This window comes from Oncorhynchus gorbuscha, linkage group LG13 (assembly GCF_021184085.1).
Source record: "Oncorhynchus gorbuscha isolate QuinsamMale2020 ecotype Even-year linkage group LG13, OgorEven_v1.0, whole genome shotgun sequence".
NCBI classification, from domain to species: Eukaryota; Metazoa; Chordata; class Actinopteri; order Salmoniformes; family Salmonidae; genus Oncorhynchus; species Oncorhynchus gorbuscha.
This window is the reverse complement of record NC_060185.1, coordinates 80,167,050-80,194,912: the sequence shown is the minus strand read 5'-3', so window position 1 is coordinate 80,194,912 and position 27,863 is coordinate 80,167,050. Positions and strand designations below refer to the sequence as shown.

At 43.7% G+C, this 27,863-nt stretch overlaps 1 protein-coding gene across 1 annotated transcript in view; it reads left to right on the top strand.

The window, feature by feature from the left end:
• Positions 1–1,013: 1,013 nt before the first annotated feature.
• The window catches only part of med12 (mediator complex subunit 12), a 44,576-nt gene continuing 17,726 nt past the window's right edge, over positions 1,014–27,863 (top strand). The window contains exons 1-23 of the mRNA XM_046295892.1: positions 1,014–1,171; positions 1,958–2,062; positions 2,177–2,368; positions 2,735–2,894; positions 3,172–3,347; positions 7,784–7,894; positions 9,213–9,485; positions 9,802–9,948; positions 10,904–11,003; positions 11,266–11,402; positions 13,160–13,291; positions 13,767–13,893; positions 15,248–15,477; positions 15,585–15,644; positions 15,820–15,993; positions 16,210–16,354; positions 20,436–20,554; positions 22,802–22,945; positions 24,413–24,576; positions 25,448–25,579; positions 25,773–26,000; positions 26,164–26,308; positions 26,508–26,628. Of these exons, the coding sequence (XP_046151848.1) occupies positions 1,070–1,171; positions 1,958–2,062; positions 2,177–2,368; positions 2,735–2,894; positions 3,172–3,347; positions 7,784–7,894; positions 9,213–9,485; positions 9,802–9,948; positions 10,904–11,003; positions 11,266–11,402; positions 13,160–13,291; positions 13,767–13,893; positions 15,248–15,477; positions 15,585–15,644; positions 15,820–15,993; positions 16,210–16,354; positions 20,436–20,554; positions 22,802–22,945; positions 24,413–24,576; positions 25,448–25,579; positions 25,773–26,000; positions 26,164–26,308; positions 26,508–26,628 (3,424 nt within the window). The 5' untranslated portion in view covers positions 1,014–1,069. The remainder of the gene's footprint in view (positions 1,172–1,957; positions 2,063–2,176; positions 2,369–2,734; positions 2,895–3,171; positions 3,348–7,783; positions 7,895–9,212; positions 9,486–9,801; positions 9,949–10,903; positions 11,004–11,265; positions 11,403–13,159; positions 13,292–13,766; positions 13,894–15,247; positions 15,478–15,584; positions 15,645–15,819; positions 15,994–16,209; positions 16,355–20,435; positions 20,555–22,801; positions 22,946–24,412; positions 24,577–25,447; positions 25,580–25,772; positions 26,001–26,163; positions 26,309–26,507; positions 26,629–27,863) is intronic.

Genomic DNA, 27,863 nt, shown 5'->3' with positions numbered 1-27,863 from the left:
CCATGGTGTCTGAGATGAAAATATGATGAGACAGCTTCTGAACAAATTGTTATCTCCATAAGCTCGGCCAGGTGTTCTCAAACTTTTTGGGGCCAGGGACCCCTTTTGTTATAGCATCTTCATCAGGAACCCCCTCATAATCAGAACACAACTGAAGTGAGATAAACTCCTGGTACGCTATTTTTAACTGACATTGGTCCATGATGAGGAACATTTAAAAAGCCCTGCCTCTTGGCTTCAGAGAGGGAATTGAGCAGTTTTCAATCTAATTTCCTGCAATTCTACACATTTTGTCACAGGCATATATTGTTTGTTGTTGCCGCTTTAAAGCTAATGTGATACAATTATACACATTTTGTTTTAAATCTTACATTACAGTGCATTCATGTTAAAAAATATACATTTTGGGGAATACAAGAAGTATTGAGTTGAAAAATGTATAGTTGGTGGAGTACTGTGGATATCAATATCCTTGTGAACCTCCCAAGCCCATGTTGCCCACGGTTAAAAACATAAATTGTAGATTAATGATAATACGTTGTATTGTATTACTCCCTCTAAATGTATTCCACGCATCCCTTGTCCAAAATTCGTTGAATCTGTTTTTGTTAGAGTATTAATAAATACCCCCTACAGTACCGCGGACCCCCACTTCGAGAACCCCTGGGCGAGGCTACATAATATTCAACCAACTTTCTGTTCAGCAAATCCATTTATATCTTCAGCCAGACAGAGACAATTTGTACAATGAGAGAGACTGTTTAGCGGACAAACACTTTGTTGCAACATCAGACAGAGTAAATCCCACACTATGCATTAAACATACTGTTTCAGCCAATCAGCATCCAGTATCTAAACTAACCGGTTTATAAATAAACATATAGCATGAGTAAAAATGGGGGAAAATAATAAATAATTGTATTATTTTGTAGCTAGAATATGAAATGACATGCAGTGGGGTATTATGGGATATATTTGAGTTTTCTTGTCTGCATTGGTCTGCGTCGGCGTTCTTCCGGCTTCCAAGACTCGAACGGAAAGGGGAAAGCCTTGGCTGTGATGCCGCTGGATGATGGCTGCTTTCGGGATCTTAAGTTACGAACACCGGCCCCTGAAGCGGCCACGACTCGGACCTCCGGACGTTTATCCCCAAGACCCAAAGCAAAAAGAGGTCAGATAAACTTAAATCGTTTGTCAAACCGACGTTGCAAAGACAAATGGGCACAAAGAGCCTATTTGGAAATGAGCCCTTAGCTACGCTATGGTTGCTAACGTTAGCTAACGTTAATCCCCCCAGACGGCTATCAGGCCCAAACCAGTCTCTCTAGTAATAACAATGAACAGCTACTTGGCTTGTCAGTTTGCCTACTCGCACTGAAAACACCAACTAGCTAGCTGGCTAGCTATCTTGATAGCTTTCTATGGGGCTAACGTTAAGTCGTAATTTAGTTAACGCTAGCTAGCTAAATGATACGACACATATAATTTTGGTTAACTTTCAAATGAACAAATATTTCACGAACCGTTGTTTGCATTTCAAATAACGTTAACTAGCAACACAACTAGGATACATTTGGAGAAGCTTGGTAGATAGCTAGCTAACGTTAGCCTTATTAGCAACTAGCTAATGTAGGTTAGCTAGTTAAATGTCGTCATTGATGGTCATGATGTATTTAGCTACTTTGACATGTCACTTAACGTTTCTGGCATATGTGGAATGGGATCCTAAGACTTAGTAAAACAAATAATAATAATTGCCCAACAACCTCATCTCAATTTGATCATGTAGCTAGCTAGTTACCTAGTTGGCAAAGCAGTCCCCCACTGACATAATCATTTGTTTTGTAAACAAAGGTGGCGAATGTGGTGTCCAGTACATGTGCTCATTGGGTGACTTCATCAACTGCATGGTTTGAATTTCACAATAGAGAACTAATGTAAATAATTTGTGTTCCAGGATGAATTGACTGCGTTGAATGTGAAGCAAGGATTTAATAATCAACCGGCTGTGTCTGGGGATGAACATGGAAGTGCTAAAAATGTCAACTTCAATCCCTCAAAGGTGATCTTCTACTCATCACTGTTTCTTTGTCATCTGTATTAGACACATGTAGTGAATAATGATGCATGTTGTAGGATCTCTTGTTCATAGCATACGTTCCTATTACCCAAACAGATTAGTTCAAACTTCAGCAGCATCATTGCAGAGAAGTTGCGCTACAACACATTTCCAGACACAGGCAAACGGAAGCCTCAGGTCAACCAGAAGGACAATTTCTGGCTCGTTACTGCCAGGTCACAGAGCTCTATCAACAACTGGTTTACAGACTTGGCTGGGACTAAACCCCTCACCCAGCTGGCCAAGAAGGTAGGACTTTGTACCAAAACACCCTTGGGGGCACGTTCAGCAGAGCATCACATTGTGATAGAAATATGTTACTGTATGTAAAACAAACAAGACTTTGACATGTAGACTAAGGAATCATACTGGCTCTATTCATGCCATTTATATATATAGTTCCAAAATGTTTGCCTGCTGAACGTGGCCCTATTCTTCCTGTGACCAACTCAAATTTAACCGCAATATGTCTGCCTTGGGAGACTTATACACTATCTTTCTAATATTATTCAAAGTAACTATGTTGCGATTTATAAGACTGACTTGTAAATTATAAAAAATGTATGTTATTTTTCTGCTGCATCTTCCTTTACTGGGTTTGGGTTTGTGTACCAGGTGCCGATCTTTAGTAAAAAGGAGGAGGTTTTTGGTTACTTGGCCAAGTACACAGTACCTGTGATGCGTTCGGCATGGATGATCAAGATGACCTGTGCGTATCACGCCGCCATCACAGAAACAAAAGTCAAGAAGCGGCACGTGATTGACCCCTGCATAGGTAATCAAGCACTCCTTAAAAAATATATAGCCTAACCATTCTCCCTTGAACAACATATTTTTTTATTTTTTATGATTGAGCATGTTCCAGCTAGCCCCCTGTGGCCAAAGCTCCTCAATAATGGAACATTCCAATATCCTGAGTATGTTCACTGCCATTTAGAAAAGATAGGCTGCTACATCTCTAGAATTTTGCTCAGTCATGCTGCATTAACAGGAGCATATGCCACTGGGATGAATTGAACTCTAACTGTATGTTATTTCTGTCTGCACTGCAGAATGGACTCAGATCATCACTAAGTACCTGTGGGAGCAGTTGCAGAAGGTGGCCGAGTTCTACCGCCAGTCTCCCAGCCAGGGCTGTGGCTCCCCCCTCCCGGCCAATCCGGCCGACGTGGACACGGCCATGAAGCAGTGGGAGTACAACGAGAAGCTGGCCATGTTCATGTTCCAGGTTGGTTGGTCCTTTGGTTTGTCTGTTGTTTTTTGTTGTCTGTTTGCCTGCCTATCTCAGGTTCCACATCTGTCTCCACCGGGGACCTATGTATTTACCATGTCTGATGCGTTTGATAAGCAAAATCAATTTGCTTCAGTTGGTAGAGCATGACCCTTGAAACACCAGGATTGTGGATTTGATTCCCGGGGCAACCCATGCATCAAATGTATGCAAGTCGCTTTGGATAAAAGTGCCTGCTAAATGTTATATTATTTTTGATATACAGTGCCTTCGGAGAGTATTCAGACCCCTTGACTTTGGGGAGTTTCTCCAATTCTTCTCTGCAGATGCTCCCAAGTTCTATCAGGTTGGATGGGGGGAGTTACTGCACAGCAATATAAAAATAAAATTTTATTTGTCACATGCTCCGACTACAACAGGTGTGGTAGACCTTACCGTGAAATACTTACTTGCAAGCCCTTAACTAGCAATGCAGTTCAAGAAATAGTTAAGAAAAAATTTACTAAATAAATGAAAGTAAAAAATAAAAAGTAACATAATAAAATTACATAACAATAACGAGACTATATATGGGGGTACCGGTACCGAGTCAATGTGCAGGGGTACAGGTTAGTCGAGGTAGTTTGTACATGTAGGTTGGGGTAAAGTGACTGCATAGATAATAAACAGCGAGTAGCAGCAGTGTAAAAACAAAGGAGGTGTCGAAGTAAATAGTCCGGGTGGCCATCTGATTAATTGTTCGGCAGTCTTATAGCTTCGGGGTAGAAGCTGTTAGGGAGCCTTTTGGACCTAGACTTGGAGCTCCGGTACCGTTTGCCGTGCGGTAGCAGATAGAACAGTCTATGACTTGGGTGCCTTTTCAGTTCTCTCCAGAGATGTTTGATCGGGTTCAAGTCCGGCCTCTGGCTGGGCCACTCAAGGACAGTCATAGACGTGTCCTGAAGCCACTCCTGTGTTGTTTTGGCTGTGTGCTTAGTGTCATAGTCCTGTTGGAAGGTGAACCTTCGCCCCAGTCTGAGGTCCTGAGCACTCTGGAGCAGGTTTTTCTTGGTCACCTCCCTGACCCTTCTCCCTCGATTGCTCAGTTTGGCTGGGCGGCAAGCTCTAGAATGAGTCTTGGTGGTTCTAAACATCTTCAATTTAAGTATAATGGAGGCCACTGTGTTCTTGGGGGACCTTCAATGCTGCAGACATTTTTGGTACCCTTCCCCAGATCTGTGCCTCGACACAATCCTGTCTCGGAGCTCTACGGACAATTCCTTCGACCTCATGGCTTGGTTTTTGCTCTGACATGCACTGTCAACTGTGGGACCTTATATAGACAGGTGTGTGCCTTTCCAAAACATGTCCAATCAATTGAATTTACCACAGGTGAACTCTAATCAGGTTTTTAGAAACTTCTCAAGGATGATCAATGGAAACTGGATGCACCTGAGCTCAATTTCGAGTCTCATAGCAAAGGGTCTGAATATTTCTGTTATTTTGTTTTATAAATTTGCAAAACTTTCTGAACCTGTTTTTGCTTTGTCATTATGGGGTATTGTGTGAAAATTGCTGAGGATTTTTTAGTTAATCCATTTTAGAATAAGGCTGTAAAGGAACAAAATGAGGAAAAAGTCACATGGTCTGAATACTTTCTGAAGGTACTGAGAGGAAACGTCGTCTCACTGTCAACTGTGTTTATTTTCAGCAAACCCAACATGTGTAACATTTGTATGAACACAACAAGATTCAACAACTGAGACATGTACTGAACAAGTTCCACAGTGGGGGTCAAAATCAAAAGTAACAGTCAGAATCTGGTGTGACCACCAGCTGCATTAAGTACTGCATTAAGTACCGCAGTGCATCTCCTCACCAGATTTGCCAGTTCTTGCTGTGAGATGTTTTATATATATATATATACTGCTCAAAAAAAATAAAGGGAACGCTAAATTAACACATCCTAGATCTGAATGAATGAAATATTCTTATTAAATACTTTTTTCTTTACATAGTTGAATGTGCTGACAACAAAATCACACAAATTATCAATGGAAATCAATTTATCAACCCATGGAGGTCTGGATTTGGAGTCACACTCAAAATTAAAGTGGAAAACCACACTACAGGCTGATCCAACTTTGATGTCCTTAAAACAAGTCAAAACGAGGCTCAGTAGTGTGTGTGGCCTCCACGTGCCTGTATGATCTCCCTACAATGCCTGGGCATGCTCCTGATGAGGTGGCGGATGGTCTCCTGAGGGATCTCCTTCCAGACCTGGACTAAAGCATCCGCCAACTCCTGGACAGTCTGTGGTGCAACGTGGCGTTGGTGGATGGAGCGAGACATGATGTCCCAGGTGTGCTCAATTGGATTCAGGTCTGGGGAACGGGCGAGCCAGTACATAGCATAAATGCCTTCCTCTTGCAGGAACTACTGACACACTCCAGCCACATGATGTCTAGCATTGTCTTGCATTAGGAGGAACCCAGGGCCAACCGCACCAGCATATGGTCTCACAAGGGGTCTGAGGATCTCATCTCAGACCTAATGGCAGTCAGTCTACCTCTGGCGAGCACATGGAGGGCTGTGCGGCCCCCCAAAGAAATGCCACCCTACATCATGACTGACCCACTGCCAGACCGGTCATGCTGGAGGATGTTGCAGGCAGCAGAACGTTCTCCACGGCGTCTCCAGACTGTCACGTCTGTCACATGTGCTCAGTGTGAAGCTGCTTTCATCTGTGAAGAGCACAGGGCGCCAGTGGCAAATTTTCCAATCCTGCACGGTGTTGGGCTGTAAGCACAACCCCCACCTGTTGACATCGGGACCTCATACCACCCTCATGGAGTCTGTTTCTGACCGTTTCAGCAGACACATGCACATTTGTGGCCTGCTGGAGGTCATTTTGCAGTGCTCCTCCTTGCACAAAGGCGGAGGTAGCGGTCCAACTCCCTCCAAAGATTTTCTATGGGGTTGAGATCAGGAGACTGGCTAGGCCACTCCAGGACCTTGAAATGCTTCTTACGAAGCCACTCCTTCGTTGCCCGGGCAGTGTGTTTGGGATCATTGTCATGCTGAAAGACCCAGCCACGTTTCATCTTCAATGCCCTTGCTGATGGAAGGAGGTTTTCACTCAAAATCTCACGATATATGGCCCCATTCATTCTTTCCTTTACACGGATCAGTTGTTCTGGTCCCTTTGCAGAAAAACAGCCCCAAAGCATGATGTTTCCACCCCCATGCTTCACAGTAGGTATGGTGGTCTTTGGATGCAACTCAGCATTCTTTGTCCTCCAAGCACGACGAGTTGAGTTTTTACCAAAAAGTTCTATTTTGGTTTCATCTGACCATATGACATTCTCCCAATCTTCTTCTGGATCACCCAAATGCTCTCTAGCAAACTTCAGACGGGCCTGGACATGTACTGGCTTAAGCAGGGGGACACATCTGGCACTGCAGGATTTGAGTCCCTGGCGGCGTAGTGTGTTACTGATGGTAGGCTTTGTTAGATCTTAGATCTTGCGTGGAGCCCCAGATCGAGGGAGATTATCAGTGGTCTTGTATGTCTTCCATTTCCTAATAATTGCTCCCACAGGTGATTTCCTCAAAACAAGCTGCTTACCTATTGCATATTCAGTCTTCCCAGACTGGTGCAGGTCTACAATTTTGGATTTTTTCCCCCTCATTTTGTCTGTCATAGTTGAAGTGTACCTATGATGAAAATTACAGGCCCCTCATCTTTTTAAGTGGGAGAACTTGCACAATTGGTGGCTGACTAAATACTTTTTTGCCCCACTGTATATATACGGTATATATATTGGAGTTGTTACTTGGTTAGAATTTTGTGACTTCAATGTTTGCTTTTTGTCATTACACAGCTGTCTGTCATGGTAGTATAACCCTATTTCACTCTGTCACTGCATAAGAAAAATAGCAGTAAACAGCTAGCAAGTTAGCTTCTATTTAGAGGGTGAGCCATTCATGTTGTCAACTAAACTATGAGGTAACTGATAAGACAATGTATGCATTTTATGACTAAGGCCAGATAGAATCACAAGCACGACAAAACAGTTTAGGAATTTTTTTGGGTGATCGTCTCTTGCACGCCCGCATCATTGTTTACACTGACTAATAGTGAAGTGGAGTAATTGCATAGCGTTAAAGATGCAGTCCGGAATCTTAAGCACAACAAACTCATAAATTGTACCAATTAGGTTTGTAACATATCATACAAATTGCAACAACAACAAAAATGCATGGTGTAACTTATCATAGGAAGTGGATCACGTAGTACACAAAAAACGGGGTCCTGCTTTCGCTCGTGATCGCCACTTTCAAAACTAATGGCTGAAATTATACAAAGTTCTGGAGCATCACTTTAACTTACCATAAATACTTTGTGCAGTAGAAGGACAAGCAATTACAAACGGTTGTTTGCTTGTGTCCAGGATGGCATGCTAGATAGACACGAGTTCCTGACGTGGGTGTTGGAATGCTTCGAGAAAGTCCGACCTGGAGAGGATGAGCTTCTGAAGCTGCTGCTGCCCCTCCTGCTACAGGTAATGCCGATATACGATCCCTTTAGCTCCCATCTTAATAATAATTTGGTGGGTGTTTCTATTTGTCCTATTTCATACGTGTATTAATATGCATGTGTGAATTGGAAATGTGGTTTTTGCTTATCCCACTCTCCCCGAGACACCCTCGGAGCAATTAGGGTTAGGGTCCTTGTTCAAGGTCACATCGGCAGATTTTTCACCTTGTCAGCTTTGGGATGTGAACTAGCAACCTTTCAGTTACTGGCCCAATGCTCTAACCGCTAGGGTATCTTTCTCCTAATACAGTGATGTATTTCATTCTCCATCCAGTAGCAAACCATGTATTTCATGTGGAAGAAGTAACTTGACGAGACACTCAGAGATGTAGTTTATCTTCACTAATCAGGGAAAGTCCAGGTTCTTACATCCTCTAATTATACAATTGGGGACATTAAAAACATATTTTTCAAATTCCTTTTTGTGCAACAATGGTACATTGTTAATGCAACAAATTATCTTGCAGGGTGATGGCAAACACCAATTAAAGTAGCAATATTCTAACAATAACCTATCCAATGAAAATAAATTCTGACATATGCCCTTGGAAGTGCAGTTTAATCTACTTTAAAGAAAATGTTTTTACCTGAGCTGCAGTAAATGTTAAGTTTGAATGCCCCCAACTCTACATCATTGAGGCTGACCTAGCTACCCTCCCCAGTTTTTCCCCTATATTCAATTGCTGTGATTACTTAACAGCTCTGAAGAGTTAGAACTGACATTGTGAGTTGTGTCCCCTCCCTCAGTACTCAGGGGGGTTAGAACTGACATTGTGAGTTGTGTCCCCTCCCTCAGTACTCAGGGGGTTAGAACTGACATTGTGAGTTGTGTCCCCTCCCTCACTACTCAGGGGGGTTAGAACTGACATTGTGAGTCGTGTCCCCTCCCTCACTACTCAGGGGGGTTAGAACTGACATTGTGAGTCGTGTCCCCTCCCTCACTACTCGGGGGTTAGAACTGACATTGTGAGTCGTGTCCCCTCCCTCACTACTCAGGGGGGTTAGAACTGACATTGTGAGTCGTGTCCCCTCCCTCACTACTCAGGGGGGTTAGAACTGACATTGTGAGTCGTGTCCCCTCCCTCACTACTCAGGGGGGTTAGAACTGACATTGTGAGTCGTGTCCCCTCCCTCACTACTCAGGGGGGTTAGAACTGACATTGTGAGTCGTGTCCCCTCCCTCACTACTCAGGGGGGTTAGAACTGACATTGTGAGTCGTGTCCCCTCCCTCACTACTCAGGGGGGTTAGAACTGACATTGTGAATCATGTCCCCTCCCTCAGTACTCAGGGGAGTTCGTGCTGTCGGCCTACCTGTCTCGGAGACTGGCCTACTTCTGCACACGACGTCTCAACCTGCTGCTAAGCGACGGAAGCCTGGGACCCGGCTCCGGGGGGCACCCGGCACACAGCATCCTGGCACAGCCGGGGAACACCCTGCCCCCCACACCCACATCACAGCCCACAGGGGGCAACCAACCCCAGACCCCCTTCACAGACTTCTACATCTGCCCTCAACACAGGCCCTTGGTGTTTGGGCTCAGCTGCATGCTACAGGTATACAAACACACGGAATAGCCTTTCCACTGAATTGAATGGATTGTCTGCTACTGCAGTACTATTACACTGCTATTAATATGACTGTTGAGTCATGAGGCTAGAATAGTAAAAACTATTACACTACTATTAATGGTATTGTTAAGCCATGGGGCTAGTATAGTAAGTACATGGCTATGTTGGTAAACTAGCTCTGGTTACATTATCAAGTTTGGGATTGTTCCTGATAATTCTATTGTAGATTAAATTTTTCCTGATTTCCCATATTGTCATTCACATCCCTGAATTCTTCTTTTGCTGGTCTTGGTTTCATCAGAGTATCGTGCTGTGCTGTCCCAGTGCCCTGGTGTGGCACTACTCTCTGACAGACAGCCGGAACAAGACTGGTTCCCCACTGGACCTACTCCCCATATCCCCGTCCAACCTGCCCATGCCAGGGGGCAACAGCACCTTTACACAGCAGGCAAGGCCCAGAGTCTGGTTCCTGTCAAGGTTTCTTCCCACCTTGGAAGATATTCCATGCCACTGTACCTTTGGCATTGGCTTTATATTGCTTAGAGTTTGGGTTAAGACTAATATATTTGTGGTTTAGATTATGCCTAATGTATTTGGGTTTCGGATTATGACTAATGCATTTGGGTTTCGGTTTATGACTAATGAATTTGGGTTTTAATTTATGACTAATGCATTTGGGTTTTGGATTATGACTAATGCATTTGGGGTGTTGGATTATGACTAATGCATTTGGGTTTTGGATTATGACTAATGCATTTGGGTTTTGGATTATGACTAATGCATTTGGGGTGTTGGATTATGACTAATGCATTTGGGGGGTTGGATTATGACTAATTCATTTGGGTTTTGGGTTATGACTAATGCATTTGGGTTTTGGGTTATGACTAATGCATTTGGGTTTTGGATTATGACTAATGAATTTGGGTTTTGGATTATGACTAATGCATTTGGGTTGTTGGATTATGACTAATGCATTTGGGTTTTGGATTATGACTAATGCATTTGGGTTTTGGATTATGACTAATGCATTTGGGTTTTGGATTATGACTAATGCATTTGGGTTTTGGATTATGACTAATGCATTTGGGGGGTTGGATTATGACTAATGCATTTGGGGGGTTGGATTATGACTAATGCATTTGGGGGGTTGGATTATGACTAATGCATTTGGGGGGTTGGATTATGACTAATGCATTTGGGGGGTTGGATTATGACTAATGCATTTGGGGGGTTGGATTATGACTAATGCATTTGGGGGGTTGGATTATGACTAATGCATTTGTCAGTTGATTGATTGAATGCCTTCCACGCGCTGACAGGTTGACATCATTGCATGCCTATTGACTTTGTCTTCTCAGTCGTCCCGTCTGCTTATTTCAGTCTTATCTGTGCTTTTACCTCAGGTCCGTGCAAAGGTCAGAGAAATAGAGGAGCAGGTCAAGGACAGAGGGCAGGCTGTGGAGTTCCGCTGGTCCTTTGATAAATGTCAGGAGACAACTGCTGGTAAGGAAACTGCTCCTTCATGATTAGATCAATAACACCTGTAAAATGACATGACATTTTATCCAGACAATGACTATATGGGCTGGTTTCCCAGACGAAGATTAAGACTCGTCCTGGACTAATAATCTAATTCAAAAGAGATTCTCCACTGAGCATGCTTTATAGCCCAGCACTAGGCTTCATCTTTGTCTGGGAAACTGGCCCTGGATGTATAAGGAAAAAGTAAATTAGTAACATTTTGTGTTTTACTTGCTTTTGCCAGGCTTCACCATTGGAAGGGTCCTACACACCCTGGAGGTTCTAGACAACCACAGTTTTGAGAAGTCAGACTTCAGCAACTCCCTGGATTCCCTTTACAACCGCATCTTCGGCTCGGGCCAGAGTAAAGACGGCCACGAGGTAAATATGTTTTCTCTTAGATGACCACTCTTGCATATGTCAAGTCTGAAGACTTCAAAGGCCCAGTGCAGTTAAAATGTGATTTTTCCTGTTTTTTATATCTCACACACAGTGCATTTGGAAAGTATTCAGACCCCTTGACTTTTTCCATATTTTCTTACGTTACAGCCTTATTCTAAAATGTATTAAATAGTTTCTTCCCTCATCAATCTACACATAATACCCCATCATGACAAATCTAAAACAGGTTTTTAGAAATGTTTGCAAATGTATAAAAAACATTACGTATCACATTTACATAAGTGTTCAGACTCTTTACTCAGTACTTTGTGGAAGCACCGTTGACAGTGATTACATCCTCGAGTCTTCTTGGGTATGATGCTTTTAGCTTGGCACACCTGTTTGGGGAGTTTCTCCCATTCTTCTCTGCAGATTCTCTCAAGCTCTTGTCAAGTTGGATGGGGAGTGTAACTGCACAGCTACTTTCAGGTCTCCAGAGATAGTCTGGGCTCTGACTGGGCCACTCAAGAACATTCAGAGATTTGTCCCGAAGCCACTTGCATTGCCTTGGCTGTGTGCTTAGGGTCATTGTCCTGTTGGAATGTGAACCATCGACCCAGTAAGGTCCTGAGCGCGCTGAAGCAGGTTTTCATCAAGGATCTCTCTGTACTTTGCTCCATTTCCTCCAGATGTGACACTTGGCATTCAACCAAAGAGTTCAATCTTGATTTCATCAGACCAAAAAATATTGTTTCTCAGAGTCTTTTAGGTGCCTTTTGGCAAACTCCAAGCAGGCTGTCATGTGCCTTTTACTGAGGAGTGGCTTCCGTCTGGCCACTCTACCATAAAGGCCTGATTGGTAGAGCGCTGCAGAGATGGTTGTCCTTCTGGAATGTTCTCCCATCTCCATAGAGGAACTCTTGAGCTCTGTGAGAGTGACCATCGGGTTCTTGGTCACCTCCCTGACCAAGGCCCTTCTCCCCCGATTGCTCAGTTTGGCCAGGCGGCCAGTTCTAGGAAGATTCTTGGTGGTTACAAACTTCCATTTAAAAATGGAGGCCACTGTGTTCTTGCGGACCCTCAATGCTGCAGAATTTTTTTGGTACCCTTCCCCAGATCTGTGCCTTTACACAATCCCTTTTCAGAGCTCTACGGACAAATCATTCGACCTTATGGCTAGGTTTTTTCTCTGACGTGCTCCATTTCGAGTTTCATAGCAAAATGGCTGAATGCTTATGTAAATACTTTTACATTTTTAAATTATTGTTGTCAAAAATTTCTAGCGCCATTTTCGCTTTGTCATTATGTGGTATTGGGGGGGTGGTGGTATTTAATACATTTTAGAATAAGGCTGTAACGTAACCAAATGTGTAAAAAGTAAATATTTTTATACTTTCCTGAAGGAAATTCGTGTTTGATAAATGTCCCTTTGCTAAGAAGTTATTTTAGTTTCTTTTTGACCATTTTAATTTGAAACAATCAGTTAGGTACTTAATTGATGCCCAGAAATTATTTTGATATTGAGATAAAAATAGCTGCATTGGACCTTGAATGGTTTTCAATCACATATGAAAAGGCAAAATGTCAAGTGTGAACAAGAGGCCAACTAACACCATCTGGCCCTAACCATTACTGTAGATCACATAGAATTTATTCTTCTGGAGACAATGAACTGTATTCTTATAGAAACACTACTTAGATGGACCCAGGCTTCAGTGCTGTATGGTCTTCTCCCTGACACGTTTCTCTCTATTTAGATGTCCCCTGATGACGATGCCGTGGTGACCCTGCTGTGTGAGTGGGCGGTGTGCTGCAAGAGGTCTGGCCGTCACAGGGCCATGGTGGTGGCCAAGCTGCTGGAGAAGAGACAAGCAGAGATCGAAGCCGAGGTGAGACATTGGCCCACGCTCTCGTGCACATACACATTTCCGATTCATGACTACAGCACCGTGACTGCCCCACAGTGATGCCTTGTCACTCGGCCACAGCTTTTCCTGAGTATTCTCAAGGATACTTCTTGCCTTCTTTCTTGTCTCGTGAGAACAGGTCTCTCTTGCAAAAGAGATCTTAATCCCGAGATTTCACCTGTGTAAATAAAGGATGAAGATGGCCACTGCCTTTAATAACAAGATTCTGAATTGTTTTAGAAGATGTGAGGTGTAGGTTTTTGTATTTCCTCAAGGCTATTGTTGTGTGCAATGCTGTCTCAATCCATATAATTAAATTGTATTCCCTGCAAACGTGTGTATACAAAACTGAAGAAACTATTGTTCAAATGTTATACCATGCTTATCACAGATGTAAGGGATATTTGCTCAATGGCAGTGGTTCTCAGGCTGTGTGTGTGCTTGTCTGTGTTCACAGAGATGCGGCGAGTCGGAGGTGGTGGATGAGAAAGGCTCAGTTTCATCAGGATCTCTCTCGGCGGCCACCCTGCCTGTGTTTCAAGACGTACTCCTGCAGTTCCTGGACACCCAGGCCCCCATGCTCAGTGAGTCTGCCCTTCACTTCACTTGTAGTCAATTATATTCCCTTATTTGGGTTGTCTGCGGCTGCTTCCCAAATCACACCCTATTCCCTATACTGTAAGGTGTCTACCCACTCTGCCCAGATTTCCTAACTTAATACTTCTGATAAGCACTGAGCTCTCTTGACAGAGTGGTGCGCTTTCTCGCAGAGACTTTTGAGGATTCTACATGTTGTGGTGTTCGTCTGCAAAGTTGTTTCCGCTGGTCGCAAAAAGCCAAATTAACATGACACAAACTGAATTAAATGTAAAAGGCTTTGAAAATGAAAAGCTAGCGGTATGCTCAGTGCTCCGTTGGCGTTTCACAAATGTTTTTCTGAGAAATCTTTGAAATCATTCATATGAAAAGTGAATACTAGAATATGAAAATGTATATATTTCCTCTATACTGTTTTATGTCCTCTGGGTTTGAGAAGAAAGATGAGTTCCACTGTGAGCCTATCCGTTAGCCTTAATTCTTCCACAGCATCCAGCTCAGCTGATGCAATACTATTTTCCAGATTTTTTAAAAACATTTTTTTATTCTCTGACCTCAATTGATTTAGTCACTCTAATTTTAGCCATCCTACAAGAGTAAAAATGTTACCCAATTTTGATTAAACACCATATATAATGCTCTACTTTTGATAAGGGCCCATAGGGGCACTTGACCACAGCTCAATGGGTCCTGGTCAAAAGTAGTGCACTAAATAGGGAATATAGGGTCCCATTTATGAGCCCGCTAGGCTCTCTGCATCTCCTGATTCCAGCACTCTTTTGGATTTAGTCTGCCCAGCGGTTGAGTTGTTATGCACTACTATGGGTTTGGGATTTGACCTGTACTGTACTGCGCTGGCCTGGTTACACATCCACCATAGTGCTGAAAAGGACAATGGTGAAAATTAAAAAATCCACAACAGCACAGTATGGATCAGGTCAGCAACATAGTGGGAAAAGGGTATTGGTGTTGAGTAGGGTGAAAGAAATCCAGGTTAGAAGATTCCTGGATGGAATAAGTAGAAAATTATGGAATTCCCCACGGGTATTTCTGGAAAACCTGTGAGTTTTTGGAATGTTACCCAAATTTTGCAACCTTAGTGTTGGGTTAGCATGGCACACAGGGTCCTGTGTGGCTCAGTTATCAGAGTATGGTGCTTGCGAAGTCACGTTCAATTACCGCTTTAGCCACCCAATATGAAAATGTATGTGTGCACTACTGTTAGTCGCTTTGGATCAAAGTGTCTGTTAAAGATGATATTATAAAGGTTATGACTGGTCTCTTACTGCTGCTAATGCTGGAGTGTGTAGTGACAAACTATCCCCATATGTCCCTTCTCAGCGGAGGCAGGCAACGAGAGCGAGCGTGTGGAGTTCTCTAACCTGGTGCTGCTCTTCTGCGAGCTCATCCGCCACGACGTTTTCTCTCACAACATCTACATGTGCACGCTCATCTCCCGCGGTGACCTGGCCTCTGACTCTCACCTGCCCCGCCCCCGTTCCCCTAGTGATGAACCTTCAGACGAATCAGAGCGCAAGGAGCAGGATGCAGGCAGCAGCGTCAAGAACGAGGCATGTTATGTGGTGGCAGCTGTGCTAGTGTCCACAATGTATCATCAGTAGTTACTCACTGCTTTTGAATTGATTTTGGAATGAAATGTGTACTTTTCTTTATACAGGACACTGGTCTTTCCGAGTTAATGGAGATCGATCACAACTCGAGCGCTAATTTCGATGAGGTAGGTGTATATGCATCATGCCAGTAGAAGTGGGCAGCTAATGTGTACTAGTGAATATTGTCCCTGGCACAACTATATAGTATTCTTACCTGTGCTCCATCAGACTGTCCCATTGACCGTGTGCTGTGTGCAGCCCTATTAACTTGAGCTGTCTCTTTTTTCTCTTTTTTTGTAGATGTTTTCTCCCCCCACTCACTGTGAGTCAAAGGGCAGCCCCTCTCCCGAGAAGCCTGCCCCGGAACAGGAAGGGAAGGGCGCCTGCAAAGACAAGGCCCTGGATCCTGCCTTCCCATTGGTGTACGAGCAACCCCGCCACATCCAATACGCTACCCACTTCCCCATCCCCCAGGTAAGCAGCCCTGAGAGAGGCTTTGACTCAGCTCTGACACGCAGATGGAATTCAATCTGGGTCATCAGTGCAACTGTAGACCACGATAGCATTCTGAGCTAAAGTCTAGGCATTAGCTATTAGTGCCGGCCTAAGTCCTCAGATCTCAGGCAATGTGAACTACCTCCACGACATAATGCACAGTGCACACATTGACTGACTTGTCATCGTCCCTAGGAGGAGAGTGCCAGTCACGAGTGTAACCAGCGACTGGTGGTGCTCTACGGCGTGGGCAAGCAGCGAGACGAAGCGAGGCACGCCATCAAGAAAATCACCAAAGACATCTTGAAGGTGCTCAACCGCAAAAGCACAGCAGAGACCGGTAAGAACAGTACTAGTTCCAGTTCTTATTTGACTCTTGTTTTTAATGACCTCATCTATGGGCCTTCTGTTTTCCCCGGAGCAATATGGCCTGTCAGTTTCTTTCTGCTGTTGCTTTTAGAATTGTTCACGTAGAGAGAAAGACTATGCTCGTTCTGGAAACTCCAGGCTTTGACATGAATTTGAGCACCAGTCGTGACGCGCAACCATAGATTTATTGAGTGAGGTTGTATATTCCCACAACTCTCAGCAGATGTGCCCCCTGTCTATCACATTACAGATACTGTTTGAGCAGATTGCAGTGAGACGTTATTTTGTTAACTTTGTTTTTGATGGACGCTGTGCCTGTTTTTACTGCATCACAAACGGCACCCTATTCCCACTACTTAAAGTAGTGCACTATGTAGGGAATAGGGTACCATTTGAGAGAGTCTGCTGTTACATCTGCCTCCATCTGATCCCTTCAATAACATTTCCCAAGTTTGAAAACTTTCCTCAGAAACCTTTATCTCTTCTCCAACACTCTTTCCTCTCTGTTCTTCATTATTGAACACAGGATTTTTGACGATTGACTCCAGGGCTAACATCCTATATTCAATATTCATTTCCACCCTGTCCAATTTCTATGCTAGTAGCTGTAATTTGCTGCCACTCATCTTATCTCTCTTAGCATGTGACATTAACAAGGGGGATTTGAGAAGTTATAATTATGCAGCCTAAAGGGATTTTTTCTTATGTTATTCAAGTCATTTATGTTCAGCCATATTCCTGCTTAGGAGTTGAGCAGATGGCCTTCTGGTTACAAGGCCATTTCCCTTGTGCTTTGCATAACCTTCTCTGTTCCTTTTTAGATTTTAAGCCGTTTGAACACTGTCATTATAATGTGAACATTCGAAAGTGAAAGGTCTTGAATGTGACATTTAATCCATTGTAGAATATTTTCCCTCAATCTGCACACGATACCCCATGATGACAAAGCAAAAACAGGTTTAGAAATTTAAAAAATATATAAAACGTAACACATTTGCATAAGCATTCAGACCCTTTACTCAGTACTTTTTTGAAGTACCTTACAGCCTCGGTTTTTTTGAAGCAATTACAGCCTCGGGTGTTCTTGGGTATGACGCTACAAGCTTGGCACACCTGTATTTGGGGAGTTTCTCCCTTCTCTGCAGATCCCCTCAAGCTCTGTCAGGTTGGATGGGGAGCGTCGCTGCACAGCTATTTTCAGGTCTCCAGAGATGTTTGATCGGGTTCAAGTCTGGGTTCTGGCTGGGCCACTCAAGGACATTGAAACTTGTTGCGAAGCCACTCCTGCATTTTCTTGGCAGTGTGCTTAGGGTCGTTGTCCTTTTTGAAGGTGAACCTTCGCCCCAGTCAGGTCCCGAGTGCTCTGGAGCAGGGTTTCATCAAGGATCTCTCTGTACTTTGCTCTGTTCATCTTTCCCTCAAGGCTGACTAGTCTCCCAGTTCCTGCTGCTGAAAAACATGCTGCCACCACCATGCTTCACCGTAGGGATGGTGCCGGTTTTCCTCTAGATGTGACGCTCGGCATTCAGACCAAAGAGTTCAATCTTGGTTTCATCCGACCAGATAATCTTGTTTCTCATGGTCTGAGAGTCCTTTAGGTGCCTTTTGGCAAACTCCAGGCAATCTATCATGTGCCTTTTACTGAGGAGTGGCTTCCGTCTGACCGCTCTACCGTAAAGGCTTGATTTGTGGAGTGCTGCAGAAAAAGTTGTCCTTGGAACTCTGGAGCTCTGTCAGAGTGACCATCAGGTTCTTGGTTACCTCCCTAACCAAGGCCCGTCTTCCCCGATTGCTCAGTTTGGCAGGTCGGCCAGCTCTAGGAAGATTCTTGGTGGTTCCAAACTTCTTCCAATTAAGAATGATGGAGGCCACTGTGTTCTTGGGGACCCTCAATCCCACAAATGTTTTTGTACCCTACCCCAGATCTGTGCCTCGACACAATCCTGTCTCTGCGCTCTACGGACAATTCCTTCAACCTCATGGCTTGGTTTTTGCTCTGACTTGGAATGTCAACTAGGGGACCTTTTACAAGTGTGTGCCTTTCCAAATAATGTCCAATCAATTGAATTTACCACAGGTGGACTCCAATCAAGGATGATCAATGGAAACAGGATTCACCTAAATTTCGAGTCTCATAGCAAAGTGTCTAAATACACTGCTCAAAAAAATAAAGGGAACACTAAAATAACACATCCTAGATCTGAATTAATTAAATATTCGTATTATATACTTTTTTCTTTACATAGTTGAATGTGCTGACAACAAAATCACACAAATTATCAATGGAAATCAAATTTATCAACCCATTGGAGGTCTGGATTTGGAGTCACACTCAAAATTAAAGTGGAAAACCACACTACAGGCTGATCCAACTTTCATGTAATGTCCTTAAAACAAGTCTAAATGAGGCTCAGTAGTGTGTGTGGCCTCCACGTGCCTGTATGACCTCCCTACAACGCCTGGGCATGCTCCTGATGAGGTGGCGGATGGTCTCCTGAGGGATCTCCTCCCAGACCTGGACTAAAGCATCCGCCAACTCCTGGACAGTCTGTGGTGCAACGTGGCGTTGGTGGATGGAGCAAGACATGATGTGCTCAATTGGATTCAGGTCTGGGGAACGGGCGAGCCAGTCCATAGCATCAATGCCTTCCTCTTGCAGGAACTGCTGACACACTCCAGCCACATGAGGTCTAGCATTGTCTTGCATTAGGAGGAACCCAGGGCCAACCGCACCAGCATATGGTCTCACAAGGGGTCTGAGGATGATCTCATTTCGGTACCTAATGGCAGTCAGGCTACCTCTGGCGAGCACATGGAGGGCTGTGCGGCCCCCCAAAGAAATGCCACCCCACACCATGACTGACCCACCGCCAAACCGGTCATGCTGGAGGATGTTGCAGGCAGCAGAACGTTCTCCACGGCGTCTCCAGACTCCGTCACGTCTGTCACATGTGCTCAGTGTGAACCTGCTTTCATCTGTGAAGAGCACAAGGCGCCAGTGGCGAATTTGCCAATCTTGGTGATCTCTGGCAAATGCCAAACGTCCTGCACGGTGTTGGCCCACCTGTGGACGTCGGGCCCTCATACCACCCTCATGGAGTCTGTTTATGACCGTTTGAGCAGACACATGCACATTTGTGGCCTGCTGGAGGTCATTTTGCAGGGGTCTGGCAGTGCTCCTCCTGCTCCTCCTTGCACAAAGGCGGAGGTAGCGGTCCTGCTGCTGGGTTGTTGCCCTCCTACGGCCTCCTCCACGTCTCCTGATGTACTGGCCTGTCTCCTGGTAGCGCCTCCATGCTCCACGCCTCACAGCAAACCTTCTTGCCACAGCTCGCATTGATGTGTCATCCTGGATAAGCTGCACTACCTGAGCCACTTGTGTAGGTTGTAGACTCCGTCTCATGCTACCACTAGAGTGAAAGCACCGCCAGCATTCAAAAGTGACCAAAACATCAGCCAGGAAGCATAGGAACTGAGAAGTGGTCTGTGGTCACCACCTGCAGAACCACTCCTTTATTGGGGGTGTCTTGCTAATTGCCTATAATTTCCACCTGTTGTCTATACCATTTGCACAACAGCATGTGAAATGTATTGTCAATCAGTGTTGCTCCCTAAGTGGACAGTTTGATTTCACAGAAGTGTGATTGACTTGGAGTTACATTGGAGTTACATTGTATTGTTTAAGTGTTCCCTTTATTTTTTTGAGCAGTGTATATAATGTATGTATTTTTAATTTTTAATACATTTCTAAAAAACAGTTTTCTCTTTGTCATTATGTGGTATTGTGTGTAGAATGATGAGAAACTATTTAATACATTTTATAATAAGGCTGTAACGTAACAATGTGAAAAGGGGGGGGAATCTGAATACATTTGAGTGGCCTTTTACTGTCCCCAGCACGAAGGACAAATGCTCACCAACAGCAATGAGCTTTCTATGCGTATGAAACATGTTTTGAATCTAATTCAGCTCATGAAACATGGGACCAACCCTTTACATGATGTGTTGTATATATTTTTTAATACGACTTTGATTTGTCTCTTCTCTGTCAGGAGGAGAGGAAGGACAGAAGAGGAAGAGGACTAAGCCTGAAGCCTTCCCCACAGCAGAGGACATCTTCTCCAAATTCCAGCACCTCTCCCATTTTGATCAGCACCAGGTCACCTCTCAAGTGAGACCCACCCCCCACATCGTTTTAAGTGTGCTCCAAAACCTGCTATTGGAATCTTCAAGTTATTCGGTATAAAATCGATACTTATGATATGTCTGCCATTCAATTCTTCTGGAGGTACAGTTAAATGATTCTCATAAAACAATGTCTTTAACGGCAAACTGATTTTTCAATGACTTTACTGGAGTATACAATTTTATGGATATTCGGTTATGTTTTAGGCCTGTGTAGTATTGATGAAGTTTGGCTCTTTACTGACAAGCCTTTTTGACTCGTTCAGTCAAAATAACCAATCTTTTGACTAATTTCATTAATTTGAGTCAGTAATACGAAGCACACAGGACCCCCTACCGCGAACGATGGAGCTGAAAACTCAAAAGAGTTATGATCAGGGTTGGAAATTAACATCTGCCAAATGCGGGTAGATTTTGTCATTGGTAGAATTTATATTTTACCAGCCAAGTTGGCGGGTGGTCACAGAGCATTTGGAAACGGTTTTGAAAAATCCAAAGCCCACATGTAAATGTTGGTCAAATTGTCAAGAAAGGCTACTAAAGTGTGACTTTGTCCTTGTGTTTCTTGACCAGTTACATCGTTCTGTTCACACGCTTGGTTTTTCAATGTTAGTTTGAGTTTACTTTAACTGTCTGCTGCAGTCTGAGATTCTTTTCTTTTTATCACTGACAAGCAAGTGCCCAAATTAATATGGTAACGGCCTGACCCTTGTTAAAGGGCCATCTGACATAAAAAACATTGTCTCACCTTATAATTGTGCTTGATTGAGCATGGATGACTCCCCCAAAAAATATCAGCGTAGATCCCCAAACTAATAATAATAAATAAGCTGCATCACTCCGTTTTTTTGTGGCAGGGTATGCACTTTGTTGATTCTTGATGTTCAGTTGTAAAACTGTTTATCTGTTTTAACATATTGGTTAAAAGATGCAGGTCACAAAAGTTAAATGAAGCTATATAACCCCATTTACTTCTTATTAGTAAGCATGCTCATCTGTTTTTTTGTTGTTGGTATAATTATGGAGAAAAAATATTTGGGCTGGTAAAAAAAAATCTGAGTGGCTGGTAGATTTTTAAAATCTACTTGCCACAGTGGCTGTTGGACCAAAAAGTACATTTCCAAGCCTGATCATGATTCTACGAGCATGGCGTTCACCATAGGGGGCTTATTGGAGCTGTCATTTGTGACAGACTTGTAAATGTGTGCTTTAAACTATGTATATTGGTTGATTGCTAGGCATACAAATACAATTATTTATTGATAACTTTGAAACAAGATCTAGTTGTGGCCGCAACCAGACTAGATTGTGAAATACTCTTGGCGGAATGCATTGACTACTGTCAGGGTAATTAAGTATCCTGACAACTCACATTAAATTCTTCCGCTGCTCTGTTGTTCGCTCCATACTGTACATCACATTGATGAGACAAAAACATATGCGTGGTGTAGTGTTTGGCCAAGGTAAGGTAATAAACACAGTCGTTCGCTAATTGAAGCCCCCCAAATGATTCGAGTTTGTTGAGCAGAGGCTGAGGCTTTTGGTTCTTCAAAGCTGTGTCCATCATAACATTCAATAATCAATTAATTGCAGTCATTCTTGCTCCAATGCGATCAATTATCAGTTCTAAACACAGTGGTGTGTATTCATGTATGCACCGGGAAGCCAGGCTTCCCACAAAAAATGTACCAATTTAAAAAATGTATCTTTCGTCTATCTGTTTCATAATTTTCCTTCAATTCGCAAGAGGCTGAATGTATCTCACAGGAGGAAGCATCTGAGCGAGCGAAACAGCACCCCTCTGTCTCTCTACGTGTTGGCCATCTATCTGATGCTGTCTGGTCCAAAATGAGTTGACATTGTTACCGCCCGTAGCATTGAAGACGAGGGATGCCTGCGATCATTTGGCCTTGTCCTTCCCAGTGACTTTACCCACCCACCGCTACTGTCTAAACATGTTTTTTTCTTCTCTATGCTCATGACCTATTGTCCTGCACGCATATGACCGACAGTTGGTGGTCGGAGCACGTCTCTGGAGCCGCTGAGCCGGAGGAACATGTATTAATCCTGCTGTAGGACTCATTGCGACCAGCAGGTCAAACAAATTAGTTACTCAGGGGGAAAAAAGGACTCAAGTCAGTAAAAAGAGTTGTTCCAAATTAACTCATTGTTAGCGAACTGCACATCACTACTGTATAGAGGTAATAATCCTGTTGGCCTTCTCTCTGACTAGGTGTCCAGGAATGTTCTGGAACAGATCACCAGCTTTGCCTTAGGGATGTCCTATCACCTGCCCCTGGTCCAGCACATCCAGTTCATCTTTGACCTCATGGAGTACTCCCTTAACATTAGTGGCCTCATCGACTTTGCCATTCAGGTATAGCTTTGTCTCTAATGTCAAGGCATATAATCACAGCATTTAATTCTACTTCTCATAGTTATACAGTAATATTTCCTTTAATGTCTACTCTTATTTTTTATTTATTTTTTATTTTTTTATTTCACCTTTATTTAACCAGGTAGGCTAGTTGAGAACAAGTTCTCATTTGCAACTGCGACCTGGCCAAGATAAAAGCATAGCAGTGTGAACAGACAACACAGAGTTACACATGGAATAAACAATTAACAAGTCAATAACACAGTAGAAAAAAAATGGGCAGTCTATATACAATGTGTGCAAAAGGCATGAGGAGGTAGGCGAATAATACAGTTTTGCAGATTAACACTGGAGTGATAAATGATCAGGTCATGTACAGGTAGAGATATTGGTGTGCAAAAGAGCAGAAAAATAAATAAATAAAAACAGTATAAAAAACAGTATGGGAATGAGGTAGGTGAAAATGGGTGGGCTATTTTCCTATAGACTATGTACAGCTGCAGCGATCGGTTAGCTGCTCGGATAGCTGATGTTTGAAGTTGGTGAGGGAGATAAAAGTCTCCAACTTCAGCGATTTTTGCAATTCGTTCCAGTCACAGGCAGCAGAGTACTGGAACGAAAGGCGGCCAAATGATGTGTTGGCTTTAGGGATGATCAGTGAGATACACCTGCTGGAGCGCGTGCTACGGATGGGTGTTGCCATCGTGACCAGTGAACTGAGATAAGGCGGAGCTTTACCTAGCATGGACTTGTAGATGACCTGGAGCCAGTGGGTCTGGCGACGAATATGTAGTGAGGGCCAGCCGACTAGAGCATACAAGTCGCAGTGGTGGGTGGTATAAGGTGCTTTAGTGACAAAACGGATGGCACTGTGATAGACTGCATCCAGTTTGCTGAGTAGAGTGTTGGAAGCCATTTTGTAGATGACATCGCCGAAGTCGAGGATCGGTAGGATAGTCAGTTTAACTAGGGTAAGCTTGGCAGCGTGAGTGAAGGAGGCTTTGTTGCGGAATAGAAAGCCGACTCTTGATTTGATTTTCGATTGGAGATGTTTGATGTGGGTCTGGAAGGAGAGTTTGCAGTCTAGCCAGACACCTAGGTACTTATAGATGTCCACATATTCAAGGTCGGAACCATCCAGGGTGGTGATGCTAGTCGGGCATGCGGGTGCAGGCAGCGATCGGTTGAAAAGCATGCATTTGGTTTTACTCGCATTTAAGAGCAGTTGGAGGCCACGGAAGGAGTGCTGTATGGCATTGAAGCTCGTTTGGAGGTTAGATAGCACAGTGTCCAATGACGGGCCGAAAGTATATAGAATGGTGTCGGTGAGAGCCTAGAGTCTGCTTCTCTCTCACCAGTTTCTGTTAGTGGTTGTTTACTGCTGTTCTCCCCCTGTAGTATCATTTGTATGAATCATCTTTCTATAACTAACCTTCTGTCTCTTCCCGTGCATTTGTGTGTATCTAGCTGCTGAATGAGCTGAGCCTGGTGGAGGCAGAGCTGCTGCTCAAGTCATCCAGTCTGGTGGGTAGCTATACCACAGGTCTGTGTCTGTGCATCGTGGCCGTGCTGAGGAGGTACCATTCCTGCCTCATCCTCAACCCAGAGCAGACGGCACAGGTCTTTGACGGGTATGTCTTACAGGCTTAACCATTAGGCTTTAGCCAGACTGTTCCGTGGAGAACGGACACCAAATTAGAAAGGGTGAATTTTGGTCTGTGTGCGTGCTCCTCTTTTCTAATTGGCTAATGTAACCGTTGGCCTGTCAAAAGTTCAACTTACCTGAACTTTTTGTTTGTTGACCGACTCTCATTGAGAAATTATTGGAAATCACGGATATGGATAAAATCTACGGTCCAATTTGGCCGCGCCCTTAACCATTCACCTCTATAGCCTGGATACTAATGTTATCCAAGCCTTAACCATTCACCTCTATAGCCTGGGTGCTAATGTTATCCAAGCCTTAACCATTCACCTCTATAGCCTGGGTGCTAATGTTATCCAAGCCTTAACCATTCACCTCTATAGCCTGGATGCTAATGTTATCCAAGCCTTAACCATTCACCTCTATAGCCTGGATGCTAATGTTATCCAAGCCTTAACCATTCATCTCTATAGCCTGGGTACTAATGTTATCCAAGCCTTAACCATTCACCTCTATAGCCTGGATGCTAATGTTATCCAAGCCTTAACCATTCACCTCTATAGCCTGGGGGTGCTATTCAATAACATTGCGTTATTGGATGCAGAAACAGTCGGGTACCTAATCTATTCACTGCCAATAAACCCGCCTCTGTTTTTTTTACAGACCTGGGTCATAAAAAAATGTAGCTAAATCAAATATGCCCCTCAAATACTTTGAAGTGTGCACTTTTGGGACTATTCCATTGGTACCCTTGTATCCTGCACTCAATTCAACTTATCTTCTACAACTCATTTAGTACAGAAAGATTTCTGTCCTTTGTTGTTTTGCATTGTGTTTGACTACTATTCATTGACCAGGTTACGCATTGTGGTGAAGTCGGGGGTGAACCCAGCCGACTGCTCCTCAGCCGAGCGCTGCATCCTCGCCTACCTGTACGACCTCTATACCTCCTGCTGTCACCTAAAGAGCAAGTTTGGAGAGATCTTCAGGTAAAACATAAACATGGACTAGCAACTGTTTAATGCAGTTTTTTTGTATACTGTAGTTTCTCTGTGATGTTTTAGGGGACCAAGTCATGTTGCATGCTAATATTGTTTTGAAACTAAAATATTTTTCCCCACATGGTAGCCATATAATGATAGGAGAACTAAACGGTGGCCTTTCTCTCCCTCTTTTGTCCAGTGAGTTCTGCTCCAAGGTGAAGAACTCCATATACTGTAACATTGATCCGTCTGACTCCAACATGCTGTGGGACCCTGTGTTCATGATGGAGGCCATCGCCAATCCGTCGGCCCACAATTTCAACCACAGCATGGTGGGTAAGATCCTCAATGACAGCCCCGCTAACCGCTACAGCTTCGTCTGCAACGTGCTCATGGACGTGTGCGTGGACCACAGGGACCCCGAGAGGCAAGCATTGTTTTTCTATAAAACCATTATCAACAATCAATTATTGAAACGTCCAGATGCATTGAAATAATACAGGATTCTTTACTTAGTAACTGTCAACTTACCAGGTATCTTACCTGAATTCAATAGTAAGGTGTTACGAGTTTAATGTCTATCTCTGCAGGGTGAATGACATTGGGATCCTATGTGCGGAGCTGACTGCCTACTGTCGCTCTCTGAGTGCTGAGTGGCTGGGCGTCCTCAAAGCCCTCTGCTGCTCCTCCAACAACGGCAACTGTGGCTTCAATGACCTCCTGTGCAACGTGGACGTGAGTGTTCACACTCGCAGCAGACACAGACCTTGCAAGCCTTGCGCCTCTCTCTCTCTGCACCAATTAATGTGCGTTGCTCACTCAGGCTCTGAGAGGCACAGGTTAGAGGGGAACACTGACAGTTACATTCCAATAATTAGCAGTCCACATCAAGTGTGAACATTTCCTCTCTGTTTCCTTCTCTCTTCCGTTTCAGGTCAGCGATCTCTCCTTCCATGACTCTCTGGCCACCTTCGTAGCCATCCTCATTGCCCGCCAGTGTCTTCTTCTGGAGGACCTGGTTCGCTGCGTAGCCATCCCCTCCCTCCTCAACGCTGGTAAGAGCTCCTCTGTCAGCCCCAGACCCGTAGCCAGGGTCCTGTTCTTAGGCATCAAATGAAAGAAAACGAACTGAAACATTGAGGGACTACCTGGACTTGTCCAATAAGAAATGTACTAGAGCTGGGTGATATGGCCAAAATCTCATCCTGATAACGATACATATCACAATATAGCACATTTTCTGTAAATTAAATGAACGTTTATATGAAATGACCATGTAAAGGCCTATTTCTTATTACATTTTGAATTATACTCTAACAAATAGAGGTACTTACTCATATTTTATTATTTTTCAAATTTAGAACCTGTGCAAATTTTAACTTAAGCATGTACAAATATGTATGTATAAATAGAAAACACTTCAACTACAGTTGCAAATAAAATAAATGTAGGTCTAAAATATATATTTGGGGGGGGGGCTTGCTTATTATGTTATTTTGGCATTAATACGTGTCACATCATTTTGCATTTGGTACCTTGAGTCGAGTGTTGGCACCAGCTCACGAAACACCCTTTTCTCGACCGTGCAAATTGTGGCCGTGTCTTTGCATATGTAAGTTGTAACTGCAGCTGTTATCTCCTTACATCTTCGTGATTCTTTGCCATATGGTGTGCCGCGGGCAAAAGCCTCTTGCAATGTCTGAGTCGAGGGTTTGTTTTGAGCACTCGACCGTACTTTTTGGGGTCTTATCCGTAGACTCTCTGTTTTACATGATTCTTGTGTAGGTGGTAAAATAGGTTAGTGGTGTTTCAGCCTGTTTTCGGGACCGGCCTCCGGCATATTTTGCAGTGCACAGTTTTCTGGTCTGTGTCAGACTTCATACCCAAACCACGTCCATGCGACCGAAGTTGCCTCTCTTTTAGGTACGAGCTCTGTGTCACACAGTTCCATGTTTGTTTGTTTTACAAATTTGTGTGGAAGAACGCAAAGCATCGTCCAATTGACGAAAAATATTGCCGTAAAGAGTGTGATTTGCGACACAACGAAATAAACTATAGAGCACAATATGAAACGATAGAAAAAGGTCTATCGTCACACGATATATATTGTCATATCGCCCAGCCCTAAAATGTACATTTTCACTTTTTGTTGGAAAACATTTTCAAGCTCATGCCCCAATGAATACCACCCAGACTTTAACTAACAGATTCTCAAGTTTCTCTACAGGATCTATATTTAATGTAGCCTAGCTACCCAGCCAACAGGTCCTGTTAGAAATGATTGAATGGT